General features: G+C 38.8%; 3 protein-coding genes across 4 annotated transcripts in view; all 3 read left to right on the forward strand.

The window, feature by feature from the left end:
- LOC135767009 (GTP-binding protein 4-like) overlaps positions 1–15,411 on the forward strand; it is a 326,314-nt gene that overhangs the window by 101,301 nt on the left and 209,602 nt on the right. The window lies entirely within an intron of this gene.
- LOC135767003 (thread biopolymer filament subunit gamma) lies at positions 1,252–8,520 on the forward strand. Of its 2 annotated transcripts, XM_073815091.1 has the most exons (9): positions 1,253–2,112; positions 2,505–2,565; positions 2,661–2,756; positions 2,849–3,028; positions 3,110–3,235; positions 4,511–4,731; positions 5,988–6,025; positions 7,376–7,408; positions 7,860–8,520. In XM_073815091.1, the coding sequence occupies exons 1-9, from the start codon at positions 1,454–1,456 to the stop codon at positions 7,901–7,903; spliced, it is 1,458 nt and encodes a 485-aa protein (XP_073671192.1). In that variant the 5' UTR covers positions 1,253–1,453; the 3' UTR covers positions 7,904–8,520. The 2 variants fall into 2 exon arrangements, with proteins under 2 accessions (XP_073671193.1, XP_073671192.1); XM_073815092.1 differs by lacking the exons at positions 7,376–7,408; positions 7,860–8,520 and adding an exon at positions 6,880–7,345 and having other exon boundaries at positions 1,252–2,112.
- Positions 11,735–13,805, forward strand: ccr9a (chemokine (C-C motif) receptor 9a). The gene is made up of 3 exons (XM_065276575.2): positions 11,735–11,847; positions 11,954–12,004; positions 12,117–13,805. The coding sequence occupies exons 2-3, from the start codon at positions 11,954–11,956 to the stop codon at positions 13,173–13,175; spliced, it is 1,110 nt and encodes a 369-aa protein (XP_065132647.1). The 5' UTR covers positions 11,735–11,847; the 3' UTR covers positions 13,176–13,805.

Below are 15,411 nucleotides of genomic sequence, written 5' to 3' on the forward strand. Positions count from 1 at the left end.
GAAATTCATACTTTTCTTCTCCACCGACTTTTGCAGTGTTTAACTTTTATGTGCATTATGGGGTTTTCTGTACGAAACTGAAACTGGCACAAGCGCATAAAAACAAAGCAAAAACATTTGAGCACATAAACCCAAAAAACAACTTTGGTTTCACATTATTTGTTTCTCAGAACAGAGAGCTCTGAGAATGTGTTGTTCAGGGGTCTTTCACACCATTAAAGTAGCTAACAGAAATACTGATGTGGTTTTTGCCTTCAAGTAAACTTCTCACCATAGATTTGCTGGTTATTTCTGCATCATAAGTAAGGTAATAATCATTGCTGATGAATGAATTCCAAATAATCAGCCATATAAACAACCCAGGGAGAAGTGTGAAGAGCACATCAGACATTGCTGACGTTCAAAGCAACCAGTAGAGAGTCCCAATATTCCAATTAACTTGACAATGTTGTTGTTTCCTCTTTCCCCACCCACTTGATCTTAAGGGGATTTTTGTAACTTGTGTTGATATTCCTCATATTGTCTGGGTCTTTGAAATCAGGTTTTTTTTATAGAATATTGAATCATTTCCACAAACGTCACATTGTTTGGTTTCTGTTGCTTTACAACAGTCGATGATACTGTTAACAAATTCTATTGAATTACATTTAAATTTATCTATGGGTAATCTCAGTTCAGGAAAAAACACAAAAACTACATAATTCTCTTTATCCACTGATTAAACATGTGCTTTAACATATTTCAATCTTGAAAAAAATGCTGTGCACAAGCCCAAAAATGCCAATAAAAAGAAACGCCCATTTATGCCATGATCATGTCATGAGGTTTAAAACAAGAGTTAAAAGTATGTTTCACCTGTCACCAGAACAGGCACAGACCCATCAGTAGAGTCTGCCCTTAAGACTTACAAGAACAAGCATATGACTGTCAGATTCACATTTATTACTCTCACCAATGCCAGCATTCACCCTATGACCTAAACGAAGACCAAAATCAATTCTTCTAGAGTCTGTTTAAACTGAATTTCATAAATCGGGTAAAGACTTTGTATTGTTAGACAATGCAACCATAGCCACATTCTCCTTCAGCATTGCCTTCAAGTGGACAACATTTCCAATAGAAAATAAAGAAGATCATTTAAAAATGTTTAAGGTTAAAGTGCATGATAACAAAATGATTGAAGTGCTATTCATCATTTAGCTTACAGTGCAAAAATAAAACCTATCCTGCACAAAAATGTGCCTGCAGGTAAGAATACTCTGACATTTAATAGACAACCGACGCCATACCTTTACACTAAAACAAGTTATAGCTTATTCATACCCCACAGTGTCCTTTTTCACATTGCCCTGCCTCTAAGCAGACCCTATTTAAACACATCCCATTCGACGTTCACCCTACCTGCACTCTTTGGTCTTTTCAGTCCTTCAGCAGAGACCCATAGCTGTTTACCATGTCTGTGTCCCTGTCGTTGTCCTCTTCCAGAATGTCTGGGGGATACGGAGGTCTCGGCCTGGCTCGAGGTGGTGGAGGAGCAAGACTGGGTCTGGGGCTAGGGGGTGGAGCGGGCTTCGGTGGAGGAATCGGCTACGGAGGGGGACTGGGCTTCGGTTCCGGTGCTGGTGCAGGTGGAGGTCTGGGTTTTGGCTATGGTGGAGGTGCAGGAGCCGGTGCAGGATTTGCCCTGGGTGGCGGTGGTGGTGGAGGAGCTCTGGTTGCCAGTCCTGCATTCTCTATGGGTCGTGCCATTGCTGCAGGAGGGCTCGGTGCAAGCTCCGCTTTCATGGCCGGTCCGGGGGCAGGTGCCTCATTGGCCCCGATTCTTTCCAGAGCTGCTGAGAAGCACACGCTTTCCAGCCTTAATGACCGCTTCTCTGCGTACATGGGCAAAGTGCGAGCGCTACAGCAAGAGAACGCGGCTCTGGAGGCCAAGCTGTCCCAGTTGACTGGAGGAACAGATATGTCCCCAGACTCATCCGGCACCACCACCGTGGAGTACGAGTCTCAGCTGAGCGAATATCGTAGCACGCTGGAAACGCTCACCATTGACACCGTCAAGCTGGAGATCGAGTTGGACAACGTCCGTGGCACTGCTCATGAACTCAAGGCTAAGTGAGTTTTTCTGTTTTGGGAAGAATGCTGGGTTATTTTCAACCTAGTGTTAGGTCAAAAGTTGAGTTGTAAATGAACCCACGCTGGGTTGTTTCAAACCCAAATGCTGGGCTGTTTTAAATGATTGTGGGGCCAAATATAAATATTTATTGAGTAATTTAACACAATGGCTGGTTTTGACCCAATACTGGGTAAAAATGACTCTGCTGGTTTAAAATGTTAAAGTCCATTATTTGACCCAAAATGGTTGAACAAAACCAACCTTCTGGGTTAAAAACAAGCAGCATAGGTTAATTTAAACCCAACAGTTGAGTTTTTTTCACATATACCCAACCATGGGTTGAAATAACCCTATTTTTGATTAACTAAATGTCGTTTTGCTTTTCAATAAGGCTTGACTTTGAACAAGGAGTGAAGTTTCAGCTCGAGTCAGACATTGCAGCTATGAAAAAGGTAACATTATTCTTTTATAATTATAATTTATTGGTTTTAAAATGAATTACTTCAACATTACAGTAAACAAAAACATTCCTTCATTTCCTTTTAAGGACATTGAAATGGCCTCTGACCTCCGAATCGATTTGGATGCCAAATTCTCCAGCCTGAAAAATGAACTGGACTTCATCACCAAGACGCAGGAGGAGGTACTGACATAAGTAGCCTATACATCTATTTCAAAATCTATATGCTTTTTTATGCAAATATTTATCCTGCTTTATTGTATCCATCACTTTAGGAGCTGTCTTCATTGCAATCTAAACTGGGCACGACATCAAAGGACACTTCAGTTTCAATGATTGAAGTGGACACCGTCAAGTCATTCGACATCTCTTCGGCGCTCAATAAAATACGTATGGAGTATGAGAAGTCTGTGGTGCAGCACAGAGAAGAAGCTGAGGCTTACTACAAACTCAAGGTGTGCACACCATAAGTTTATATGTTTGAAATATTCGAGTCATTATTAAGGTGATAGATCATGTTCTGCTTTTCACTACAGATGGATGAGATGCAATCGGTCAACGTCAAAAACACAGAGGCGGTGTCATCGACTAAAGCTGAGATCACAGCATCCAGGAAAGAACTGCAGACGCTGAATTTAGAGCTGCAGTCTCTTATCGCAACAGTAAGAGAAACATTTTGATAGATATGACATGGGTGATGTTATCTATAAGGTTATTCCAAACCAGCAGACGTTTGATAAATGTGTTATATTTACAATCTTTGGTTTGGCTGAGAAACAGTGAGTAAAATCCTGCAGCAGAGGTTCTCACCAGGAATGCAAAATGTTTTGAATAAATCACAGCTGTGAGACAGGAAGCAGAGAACATCGGAAGTGGTTTATTGATCTCAGCCGTTTCATATTGACAGTAAAAGCCCCAATGCCACACGATAAGTTAAACTGTTGCAGAAAACACTGTTTCCCAGGCAACAATTCTCACACTTCACACACTTGAGGGTTTTTTTCTGACATCATTTACAATAACCCGTCTGTGAATATGAGATACTATAGAAGGGATGAAATGTTAGGTGGATTTCTTTGGCGCTGTGTACATGCTTTTAAGGAGGCAGTACTGTACATTTAATTTAGATGCATTTGTCCAAAGCGACTTACAAATTACTTAACAATTGTGACCCTTTCTGTGAAACCCAGGTTAAAGTTTCATTATTTAATGATGAGACTAGAAGCATCAAAGTTTGATGTCACTCATTGATTTCAATCTTTACTCAGTCATTAAGATATCTTCATTATGTCTAACCGAAAAAAATATTGACTGTTTGGTGAAATGATCACAGACATTAAAAACATCTGAGTTACACTGTACAATATAGTTATTAGCATAGCATAAAACATGAACTAACAATAAACATTTTAGTTTTTCAGCATTTTTTTAGCCTAGTTTATGTTAGTTAAAGGTGCAGTGTGTAATTTTTAGAAGGATCATTTGACAGAAATGCAAAATAATTTACAAAACTATATTAACAGGGGTGTATAAAGACCTTTCATAATGCACCGTTATGTTTTTATTACCTTAGAATGAGACGTTTCTTATCTATATACACCGAGGGTCCCCTTACATGGAAGTCGCCATTTTGGGCCGCCATGTTTCTACAGAAGCCCTTAACGGACAAACTTTTTTTACTAAGTTGTCTCCGACGATGACATGTTTGTCCGGTGGTGGCAACAGTAGCTTCTCTATGTGTTTCAAAAGCAAGGGGTGAGCAGTGGACTGTTGCAATTCACAACCTCACCACTAGATGCAACTAAAATTTACACACTGCACCTTTAATGCAAATACAGTTGTTTGTGTCAGTTTATTGTGCATTAACTAATGGTACATTTTTTAATTAACATGAGATTTATCTAATGTACTGGTTATATTTCTTTGTCTCTTTTCAGAACATGAGTCTGGAGCAAAGTCTAGCAGAAGCCCAGGCTCAGTCCAGTGTGGGTGTGGCCGAGTACCAGGCACAAATTGCAAGCCTCACATCAGCCATAGAGGTCGCTAAAACAGACCTTCACAAACAGATCCTGGCCTACCAAGAGCTACTGGACATCAAACTTGCTCTGGATGTGGAAATCTCCACCTACAGAAAACTGCTGGAAGGAGATGACTTCAAGTAAATATGTCACACACTACAGACTACACTGGTTTATGGGTAGAACTTGAACTGATCAAAAAAATACCCACAAAGTTTTTTTCACTATTTTTGTCATCACTACATGGTCAGATAAATTGGTAAAATTCTGAAAAAAAAAAACTTAAATTTTTAAGTTGAATCAACTTGGATTTACAATTAATTAAAACTTTTTTTAACTATAATGGGGAGTTGCTATAAAGTTAATAGAGCTATAAAGTTATTTAAACTTTTTATTTATTTATAGCAACTCCTCACTGGTCAAGAAATGTGAAATTAATTGTAAATTCAAGTTGATTAAACTTAAAAATTTAAGTGCAACAAGGAATTTTTACAGTTGAGCTATCAATGGGGCACCAGTTCACTTTTGCAAGGTCCTAATACGTACAGTTTAGGCATAGATACATGTATACATTTGGTACCGATATGTACCTTTGAGGTACTCATATGAACTCTAGGTACAAAATGAACTACACTTTAATGGTCTGTAGCAATGGGGGCCGGTGACTTGTTTTTTCGAGGGCGCACGATTCGAAGGTCGTCACAACATGTATGTAGCCCGTCATGTGTGTGGTTTGAAATTTCAAAATATGTGTTCTGCGCATCGAGAGAGTCTTGTCAAAATAAGTGCCTGCTGCAGACGCGTCTAAAGGGTTTATGATAAAAAAGCCACTCGCGTTTGCCAGATAATCTCATAATCTCGTGCGTAATCAGAGTTTATTGTTAAGGGAGTGTCTTGCGTGTATTTTGTGAACATGAGCGTCTCTTTTATCATAAACGATTTTGACGCGTGTGCAGCAGGCACTTATTTTGACAAAACACGTGATGCACATGGTTCACATGACGCAAAAACACATATTTTGAACACACTAGCAAAACACAACACTCCAAACACATATTTTGAATTTGCGACCCTCGGAAGAGCAATCACGAGCCACCAATGGTCTCTAGCTGTCAGGGTGGCATGGAGTCCATTACAGTGTAGTTCATTTTTAAATCTCCAGCAGTGTGAATAAATATTAGTACAAATATTTAGTGCAATCCTTTACGTCATCAAATATGACAATTATATAAGAAAATCTGTTTAAAATTGTTAATTTTAACATTATGCACACGTTAAAAACACTTTAGCAAGGCTGGAAAGATACATCATATACCTTTACCCTTACCTGTACCCTAAAATATCATTGAATGCCTTCATATTAAATTTTTGTCATTTTTTGCTTTATGACTTTCAGAATGCCAGAGTTCTCTGACTCCTCCTACACCTTTTCAGGTAAGAATGGTCTTTGTATGTTTCAGTGTGTTTAATTTATTAGAAGCTGGTATATCAAAGTAATGGGAGTACCACAGTCAGTGGGGAGTTTCCTGAATGCACTGGAAAACTTCTGTGGTCAGACTTGTATCCTATTGGTTTTATCAGGTTGTCTCTCGTTGAGTATTTACTTTACTGTTAATCACTGTTGGGGTTATCCTATCATAGTTATGACGCACATCGCATGGCCCTTTAAACCAACATAATGTATTATTATTACTATAGTTATGAGTCTGAGTATTGTGACAAAATAACTGAGAAAGATCAACCTGCCATGGGAAGTATCAAACACCCCATGTGTTACCCAGTCTGTGAAAAACCCAGCTAAAGTAATTTTTTGTGATTAACATATTACATCACACATAATGTAAAGAAACATATAATCTTGATATATTTAATAGTGACTGAATAAGATTGAAATCAATGACTAAATTCAATATTTGATGCTAATCTCATAAAAATTTATTATTACACTTTAGCCTGGATTTCACAGACAGGATCACAAATGTGTCAACTTGCCCTTTGCCATACCAATGATCCAGACATTAACGTGCGAGGCTGAAGCTATTCTTTGGTTTGAAAGCTGATTCATTTGTTTTTCACACGCCCAGCGCATGATTGCCAGCGAATCAGTTGACATGTGTCAATAGTTCAGCAAAAGTGCACATCTGTGGTTTTATGAGGAAAACGGTGTTCATAAACAATCAAGGAATCTCAATCGTGTAAATAGATAAAGTCCTATTTTACTTTAACAAAATGATGGTCAAAAGTCCAGGGGCATGGGAAGGGCTCATCTGCGCTTTTCCATCCCGTAGGGAGGGATGTACCCCAAACCAGTACCCCCCAGGACACCCCTTAACCCAGCCCCAAAGGACATACAAACTAGATCCGTCCTGACAGGCAAGTTTCACTCTAACATGCAAGGGCAGCATAGTAAAGCAATGAATATTATTTTCTATGATAAATAAATTAACCCAAAGTGTACTTTCATTGTCCATCTACCTCTACATCTCACATTAGCTTTATTGAACGCAATAATAGAATAGACTTAAATGAGACTATTTCACTGCTAGATAGTTCGTTGCAAGAACCATGGTTTTTGTAGACATCACTGTGAAAAACAATTTAAGCACCCTTTACATTTAAAAGTGTATAAAACCATGATTCATTTTTATTAGGGGGAGTACATTCAGCAAAGCCTCCGTGCTTGACTTTGCCATAATTGACATTGTGGCAGACATGAAGAAATATACAATAGCCTCACTAATTCTCTTTTTCTTATCCCTTCTACCCACTGTCCTCGACCGACAGCCGGTTCAATAAAGGTCAAAGAAATTATTACAGGTATGTGGACAAATCATTTCCATCATGTGAACTAGGGATGCACCGATACCGATACTGGTATCGGCCTCGGTACTCGTTAAAGTCCCCCGATACCTGGAATCGATACAGCGGTCTGAGAAATGTCTATGTTTGAGCGGCGTGTAAGGGGTTAATGCCTCTTGTGTTGTCCAAAGAGGCAGGGTTTACAACAAACTGGAAAACTAGTCCTTTGTTTTTTTGTTAAATTATATGACTAAAGCTGTTACCTGTAAATTTAAATCATGTTTTTTTATTAAGTACTCTGTATCGGTATCGGCAAGTACTGAAATGCAAGCACTCGTACTCGTATTCCAAAAAAGTGGTATCGGTGCATCCCTAATGTGAACTGAAGTATTTTTATTTGTGAAAGCATCTGACTGCTATATTAAAAAAAGACGGCATGTGACTCTTCGTAATCATCTTTCCTACACAGAGACATCCGTCATCTCTGACGCCGATGATACTGAATCCTCCTAAATTTTGCAAGGCGTGCGCTTCATGAATGCAGACCCCCTTGAAAACCTTCAGCCCAAATATGTGGAGCTCCACCCCCAGTTTTTTTTCAATAAAGCTGCACTTCATGGTTTCCAACCAATTTTTGATACTTGTGCAATATTTCATCATACACTCTCAGAAAAAAGGTACAAGGTACACCTTAAAAAGGTGCATATCGGTACCTTAAAATGGTACATATTAGGACCTTAATAAAAGGTACCATACCAGTGACAACTTTTGTACCTTTATTTCTAAGAGCGTACAGCACGTATTCATAGAGAAATATTTTATCATGCATGCATACATTGTTATATTACCTAGTAAGGCACCAATATTTGCTAAAATGACATTATATGCAAACGTTTAGGATTTTAGAGTTTGTTTTTGTGTGAACTATTAAGAGCCGCTAAAACTGGAACAGGTGCACCTGTATCAGCTCATATCTATTACACGATCTCTGTTATGATTATCTCTATATCCTCTAAACCCAATGCTGCTGTTTTTGCAAATTATAAACTGATTCCCTCATATCTCTTGTTTTTCCTCAGATGTTTTTTTTCGTATCTGCTGACAAAATTGAGGAAGTCACGCTTTGTGTAATCACGCTCCCATCGTGTCATTTTGTTTTTCAAACTTTTTCCATTTTGATACCAAACCACCGTGATGCCACAGGGCTCATGACACTTTCAAAAACATCATGTGACAAAAGGTCATGGTGGCAGTGTAAGCACTCAAACTAACCTAAAGCGATGTACAGGTACATTCAACATTGTTTAAAAGATAGTCTTAAAATTATCCTTAGCTGACACTGGGGTGCCACCCTTTTAAAAAGTACAACTTTGCATCTAAAGAGTTAATATAACGTATAGGAGTACATATTGGTACCAAAGAATGCATATTGGTACCTCACATGTATACAAAACAAATGGTACATATTAGGACATTTTTAAAGGGTACTGTTCCTGTGACAGCTTGGTGACAACAATGTAAATAAAACAAATAAATAAAATAAAGCATAAAGTCAGATTCATATTAGCTTCAGGGCCTACATATAGACTTACATATCTGAATCATTTCAACAAAAATGTTTACTCGCATGTAAAAGTGAGTTGATGAACACACAAAGTGACAGTTATGAGGGGGCATGACATTATCTGTAGTTTGGTTCCTGTATGTAGACTTGTGGTTCTAGCTGTCGTGCAAATGTTTACCGCAGAATGTTCTTAGTAGTGAATAACTTCTCATGGCCTTGTCACCGTTGCAGTCTTGTCACGCAAACTTCTGTAGTGAGTGGGACACCACCTAAATCAAGTTTCATATCAGTCTGCACTGATTTAAAACGAGAGTAAATTGCATCTTCTTTTTGGTTTTTACAATCTTTTACAACACTACGAGAATAGCTGCATGTGTGAACGACATTAATCATTTAAAATAAATGCTAAAGTTTAGCGCAACAGGAGATGTTGCATACTGAAAGACTGTCAAACACGTGTTAACTCTTCAACAGTTTTTCAAGTTTGAGGAAATGAAGCCTTCAGTGTTTTTGTTTGACCAGGTCACTGTAAACACAGAGGGTAGAAAGGGAACATTTTGTGGTTTGTTTGCGTAAAAGACACCTATAGAGGGCGGATAGGTTTAATTTTAGAGGCAGTGGAATATGACCCCCCACCACCACCACCATTTGTGACACATTTCCACTATTCACTTTGTTTTGTTATGTTTAACTTTGAACACGGTGGGTATACTGAACCCATTGACACACTTATGCATACAGTTTTACAGCACATTGGATTTGTAGACTACAACTTTTTGGTATTATTATATGTTAGTTGGGCATCAAACCCACGACCTTGGGATTTCATACATTTTTTTTGGTCTTGTAACAGCAAATCATCTCTGCATATGCGTGATAAGACGAATCTTGAATTATGAATGTTGAAATCAGCAAATGGCGTGATAGATCTAAGATAATACCAACTGCAATGCATGCCTAGTGCTGACACCAACTCTGACTAAAATGCTAACTTGAACGATAAGCTTACCTACAAAATTGTTTTTATGTCATGGGGAAGGTGTTGTTATGTGTTTGCCGTATTATAAAGAGGAAACGTCTCAGGATATGGCGTAAAAGTGCATAAAATTAAGCAAAATAAGTGTCTGGTGATACAATATTTCTAAGATAAACAGGATGTCTGGCGTGCAAAGATTCACACTTGAGCAAGGAACCATACATGCAACGATGAAGTGTAGACAACTTCAGCGTTAAGACGAAGATCATTTACCTAAGTGTTGTTTCTGGCGCCAGTGGACAGTGGAGTAAAAGTGAGAAGTACTGACACATAATGTGAGATTTCTCATGCATTGGCTAGCAGGCTAAACATTTTCATTTGTTTCTATTTGTGCTGGATAGGATTGTGTATCATCACGTCACTTGCAATGTGACTGACCACAATGACAGACTTTAGAAAACACAAAAAAGGGAAGACAATGCAACATTTACAGGTGCTTCCTTGTTTTTTCCAATGAGTTACTTAACTATGTTAAAAACAAAAATTCATGGTTAAAGGGATAGATCACCCAAAAAATAAAATTTTGGCATTATTTACTCACCCTCATGTAGTTTTTTTGGAGTTCTTTTGAACATGACGATATTTGATAAATGATAACCACGCATACGTTACCCATTGACTTCCATAGTAAAACAAATAAAAACAATACTATGGAAGTTAATGGGTACCGTCAATTGTGTGCTTACCATGATTTATCAAAATATCTTTATGTTTCTTCAGAGCCGATGGTGTAGTGGGCAGCGCTCCGACATGTGGTGCTTTCACACTTTCGGTGACCCGAGTTTGATTTCTGGCTCGTCCAATCCCATACCGCTCTCTCCACCCTGTCCTCTCCGTATTAACTGTTACAAATAAAGGCAAATGGCCAAAAAAATATAAATTTTAAAACATATTTTCATGTTCAACAGAATAAAGAAACTCACACAAGTTTTAAAAACAACATGAGGGTGCAGCAAATAATGACAGAAATTTCATTTTTAGGTAAACTATTCCTTTAATCTGTCAACGGAGAAGCAGATGATTTGTGATAACTTGTACTGACTTTCAAGCTTTGTGTAGTCAAATATGAACCCCATGTCTTAGTTTTGAAACTTATTATAGCATTTTCTCGATGTGACAAATCATCTTGCATTTGGCTTGGATAAACAGACACAATATGTTTAGTAAAAGAATCAGACATCTAATGGGCGTTAGAAGTCAATATCTGTCCTAATGATGACTGTGTTGATACAGGTAATAAATGAAATGACCAATCACAGGTGAAGAAACAAATTGAATATCCATTCAAAGACAAAACATAAGCATTCTGTTCATGGAAAGTGTAATTCTGTATGGCACAGGTCAACAAAAAAAAAAAAGAGGAAGAGTGTTGATTTCACTTAGCATAAACAATATATCAGACAAGAATGTTGCTGAAAGTATTGGTGGAGGTCTCAGTTTTCAAGGGGGGATGAAGTTACAGATAAAAAATTTACCAAGTAAGGGCCATTTAAAGCAACGCATATTGCATACACAAATACAGTGGGATTTTCTGCATCTGACGTGCATGCTCTCATAAACCATATCAGATAATAGTGTATGATAGTTTTGTTATATCAGGCACTATTTTTAAACAGGTATTAAATTGGCTTGTAAACATTTCTTGTCTGGCCGTTGTGTTTTTAGGCGAGACTCAAGTGAAAAAAAGTGCGAATGAGTTCATGTCACTCGTGCGTCATTGTGGTTTACTCTGCTATAAAGCTTCTGCAAAACAGACGTGCCGCCACAAACAACGTGAGAGTGATTTTTGTTACCGAGAGGACACTGTAGTGGACTGACTTTTCTTTAATCATACAGTTCTTTCTTCCAGAAAGCAGAGTAAGTACATAAACTGACTATTTTTAAGAGTATGTCAATAAACAGCTTGCACAATGCAAAGTTCACTAAGAATTGTTGTTAATATAAATATTTTTTGTCTGTTTAGATGAATGTGACTGAGCTTGTGACTGTATTTGGGGGGCTAACTTCAGATAATGTAAGTATGCTAATATTTACTAAAAAAAACCATCCTGTTATTGTGCATTTCTTACTTAAACAAGTTGTGTCATTTTAAGGGGTTAATAATAATGATTTGTTTTATATCACAGGATTACAACGAGGATTTCTCCACGCCTACAGGTGATTATGAAGATGGTGCATCATTATGTGACAAGGCACTGGTCAGACAATTTCGTATGTATTACGAGCCTGCCCTCTATTGGATCATCGTGATTCTGGGAGCCATTGGCAACTCCATGGTGGTCTGGATATATACCCACTTTAAGAACCGTCTGAAGACTATGACGGATGTCTATCTACTGAACCTGGCTCTGGCAGATCTGTTCTTTCTGTGCACGCTACCGTTCTGGGCCGCCGATTCCATCTACGGCTGGACCTTCGGCTCCGCCCTCTGCAAAACCGTTTCAGCCATTTACAAAATCAACTTCTTCAGCAGCGTATTTCTTCTCACCTGCATCAGCGTTGACCGCTACATAGTCATCGTCAAGACTACTAAGGCGCAGAACACCAAGAGGAGTCGATTGCTGTACAGCAAGCTCATTTGTGTCGTAGTCTGGTTCCTTGCTGTTTTGTTGGCAATTCCAGAATTTCTTTTTGCCAGCAGCAAAGAGGACATGGATGGCAATCATTTTTGCTCCCTGATCTACTGGAACAACGAAAACAACCGTACCAAAATTCTGGTGCTGAGCCTCCAAATCTGCATGGGTTTCTGCATTCCCCTCATAGTCATGATCTTCTGCTATTCCGTCATCATCCGCACCTTACTCAAGACGAGGAACTTCGAGAAGCATAAGGCCATGCGTGTCATTTTGGCAGTTGTTGCCGTGTTCATCTTCTCTCAGCTCCCGTACAACAGCATGTTAGTCTTCGAAGCCACCCAGGCGGCCAACACCACCATCACAAACTGCAATGAGGTCCAACAATTTGATATCACCACCCAAGTCATGAAGAGTCTCGCCTACATGCACAGCTGCCTAAACCCATTCCTTTACGCTTTCGTCGGGGTGCGTTTCCGAAAGGACGTGGCCCGTATGTTCCAAGCCTACGGCTGCGTTTCATCCCAAAATAAGTCTAAGTTGCTGCAGGCAGGCCCGCACCGTTCCTCTGTCATGTCGGACACAGAAACCACCAACGCACTCTCGCTGTGAACTGTCTCTGGAGACTGTCAGTGAGGTTTGCTTAGCTTAAGCAGGTGCTTGGCATCTGAATTTTGAAACAGATGTTGGCCATGTTTCCACGTGAGCATTATGCATGCTTGAAAACGCACACTGTGGGGCGATGCCTGCAACCTTGGACGCAGAACAGAGTTCTCTTTGTTTGACTGGGCTTTTAATGTGAATGTCAAGTATTGTGCCCTGTATGAATATGGATATTATAGAGGGTGTTGTCACAGGGGGAATCATGGTTACCTATTTAATGGTACCTTCCATCACTTGTTCAGCATTAAATATTTTTCTACACGTTGTATATAACGAGATTTATCATGTATGACCACTGAATTTGACATGTTGTTTTCTTCTGTAAATATTATGGATTTTTTACTAATGTATAATGGGAAGACTTTGGTTTTTCATCTTTACACAGCTGCAAACGTTAAACTGTGAATGTTTTTGTGTTATTCATGCAAGTTTTTTATACCCACTGTTGTCTATGTGGTTTTAGTGTGATGTGAAAAAATAACAGTGTTTATAACTATTTGCTGCTCATTTTGTATATCTTGTATCACAAACAAATAATGAAATACAATATATATCAATAAAGACATTATCAATAAAACAGTGTGCACTGATTGTGTCACTTTGAATAACTACCCTACTGAAAAATCCAGCAAAGACCAGCATAAGCTGGTAGCTGGTTTTATCTGGTTTAAGGTGGCAGTAGCTGGTGTAAGCTGGGCCTCCCAGCCTGGCAAAGCTGGTGGGTCAGCTGGTCTTTCAGCATGACCAGCTTAGTCCAGCTAGACCAGCTTAAAAAGGGACCAAAACACAGCTAGACCAGCTTAAAAGGTGACCAAAACACAGCTAGACCAGCTTAAAAAGTGACCGAAACACTGCTAGACCAGCTTGCTACACCAGCAATACCAGCTTAAACCTACCTGGGAGACCAGTTAAAACCAGCTCACCAGCTTATGCTGGTCTTAGCTGGATTTTTCAGTAGGGTAGGCTGAATTTTAGTCCCATCAACCTACAACCAGACACATACAGTTAATTTATAAACACCAAAGAGTTGCATCGAAAGAATGTCATTTACAGAGATATTAGTAAGGTGGCAATCATTCAAGCATTATGCCTATTAATAATAAAAGAGTATGTTTTTATGATGCTTGTCATTGAAACCTGGCAGACTGCCATACATCGAACACACGCATTGTGGTAAGAGCCGTTGGGACTATGACGTACGTATGTCTAGTTTACACACACTGTGGGTCTTGTGGGAAGACACCTATACTCAAAACAAAACAAAACACACACACACACACGTTTGTTTTACTATGTTTGTGAGGTAATTTCATTGACTTCCAGATTATTTTCTATCAGGCTACTGATATTTTCTATCTCCTATCGCTAAACCCAACCTTCACAAAAACATGTGCATGTTATTGAATTGAAATTTGAACAGGTTTTTAGTGAAGTTGGTTGTCATATTATTGTGGATGACATTTGGGCCTTACAAATATAGCTATATAGCTAAACCTGTACACACATAAACACCCAAAGCAAGCACATACTATTTTTACATAGTAGCTGTTAGAAATATTGTAAACATGTTGAGGTGCAGACAAGGTCAAACAACCACATGGTACAAACAACGCATATGGTTGCCAGATACTCACACGACAGGAAGTGGGTGACAAGACGACATAATGTTCTTTCAAACGTTTGCTCTTTGAAGGTACACGTGACTGCTGCTCGCTTGGTTGGTAATCAAAAATAATCACACGGAATAATATGATTAAGTAACTGTATCAAACTATGTATAGCTTTTTACAGCAACTTTTTATTGTCTATCTGGCGCCTACTAGTGCTGTACAGTAACAGTAACGTACGACATGTGCTTAAAGCTTTGAGCATAGATATATATACACATGAAAGTTGGGAACAAAATTATTAAAATTATCGAATGCAAGACTCACAGGTGACATTTTAAGAATAAATAAACGTTGAGCAATGGCCAAGGTGATGACAAAACTCACGAGAGTGGAGTGTTGGGTTACCATGGTTACAGTGGTTCATCATTCCTGTGTACGAGAAGGAAGTCGCCTGCCTGAACTCAAACTCAACTCGTTCGCTTAAACGTCTTTTGTCAGTATAACCAGGTACAAATTATGGAGTACCTGCGAAAAGTTGTTTTGGATCAGTAGATATACGTTACATGTAGTCAGCC

This window comes from Paramisgurnus dabryanus, chromosome 6, assembly GCF_030506205.2.
Source record: "Paramisgurnus dabryanus chromosome 6, PD_genome_1.1, whole genome shotgun sequence".
Taxonomy (NCBI): domain Eukaryota; kingdom Metazoa; phylum Chordata; class Actinopteri; order Cypriniformes; family Cobitidae; genus Paramisgurnus; species Paramisgurnus dabryanus.

What these genes read in the sequence shown, in the direction of transcription:
- LOC135767003 (XM_073815091.1), top strand. Translation starts at nt 1,454, where the DNA reads ATGTCTGTGTCCCTGTCGTTGTCCTCTTCCAGAATGTCTGGGGGATAC. An exon ending in TGCAGTCTCTTATCGCAACA is followed by an intron (nt 3,236 to 4,510) that starts GTAAGAGAAACA and finishes GTCTCTTTTCAG; the next exon opens with AACATGAGTCTGGAGCAAAG. An exon ending in CTGGAAGGAGATGACTTCAA is followed by an intron (nt 4,732 to 5,987) that starts GTAAATATGTCA and finishes TATGACTTTCAG; the next exon opens with AATGCCAGAGTTCTCTGACT.
- ccr9a (XM_065276575.2), top strand. Translation starts at nt 11,954, where the DNA reads ATGAATGTGACTGAGCTTGTGACTGTATTTGGGGGGCTAACTTCAGAT. An exon ending in GGGGGCTAACTTCAGATAAT is followed by an intron (nt 12,005 to 12,116) that starts GTAAGTATGCTA and finishes TTTATATCACAG; the next exon opens with GATTACAACGAGGATTTCTC.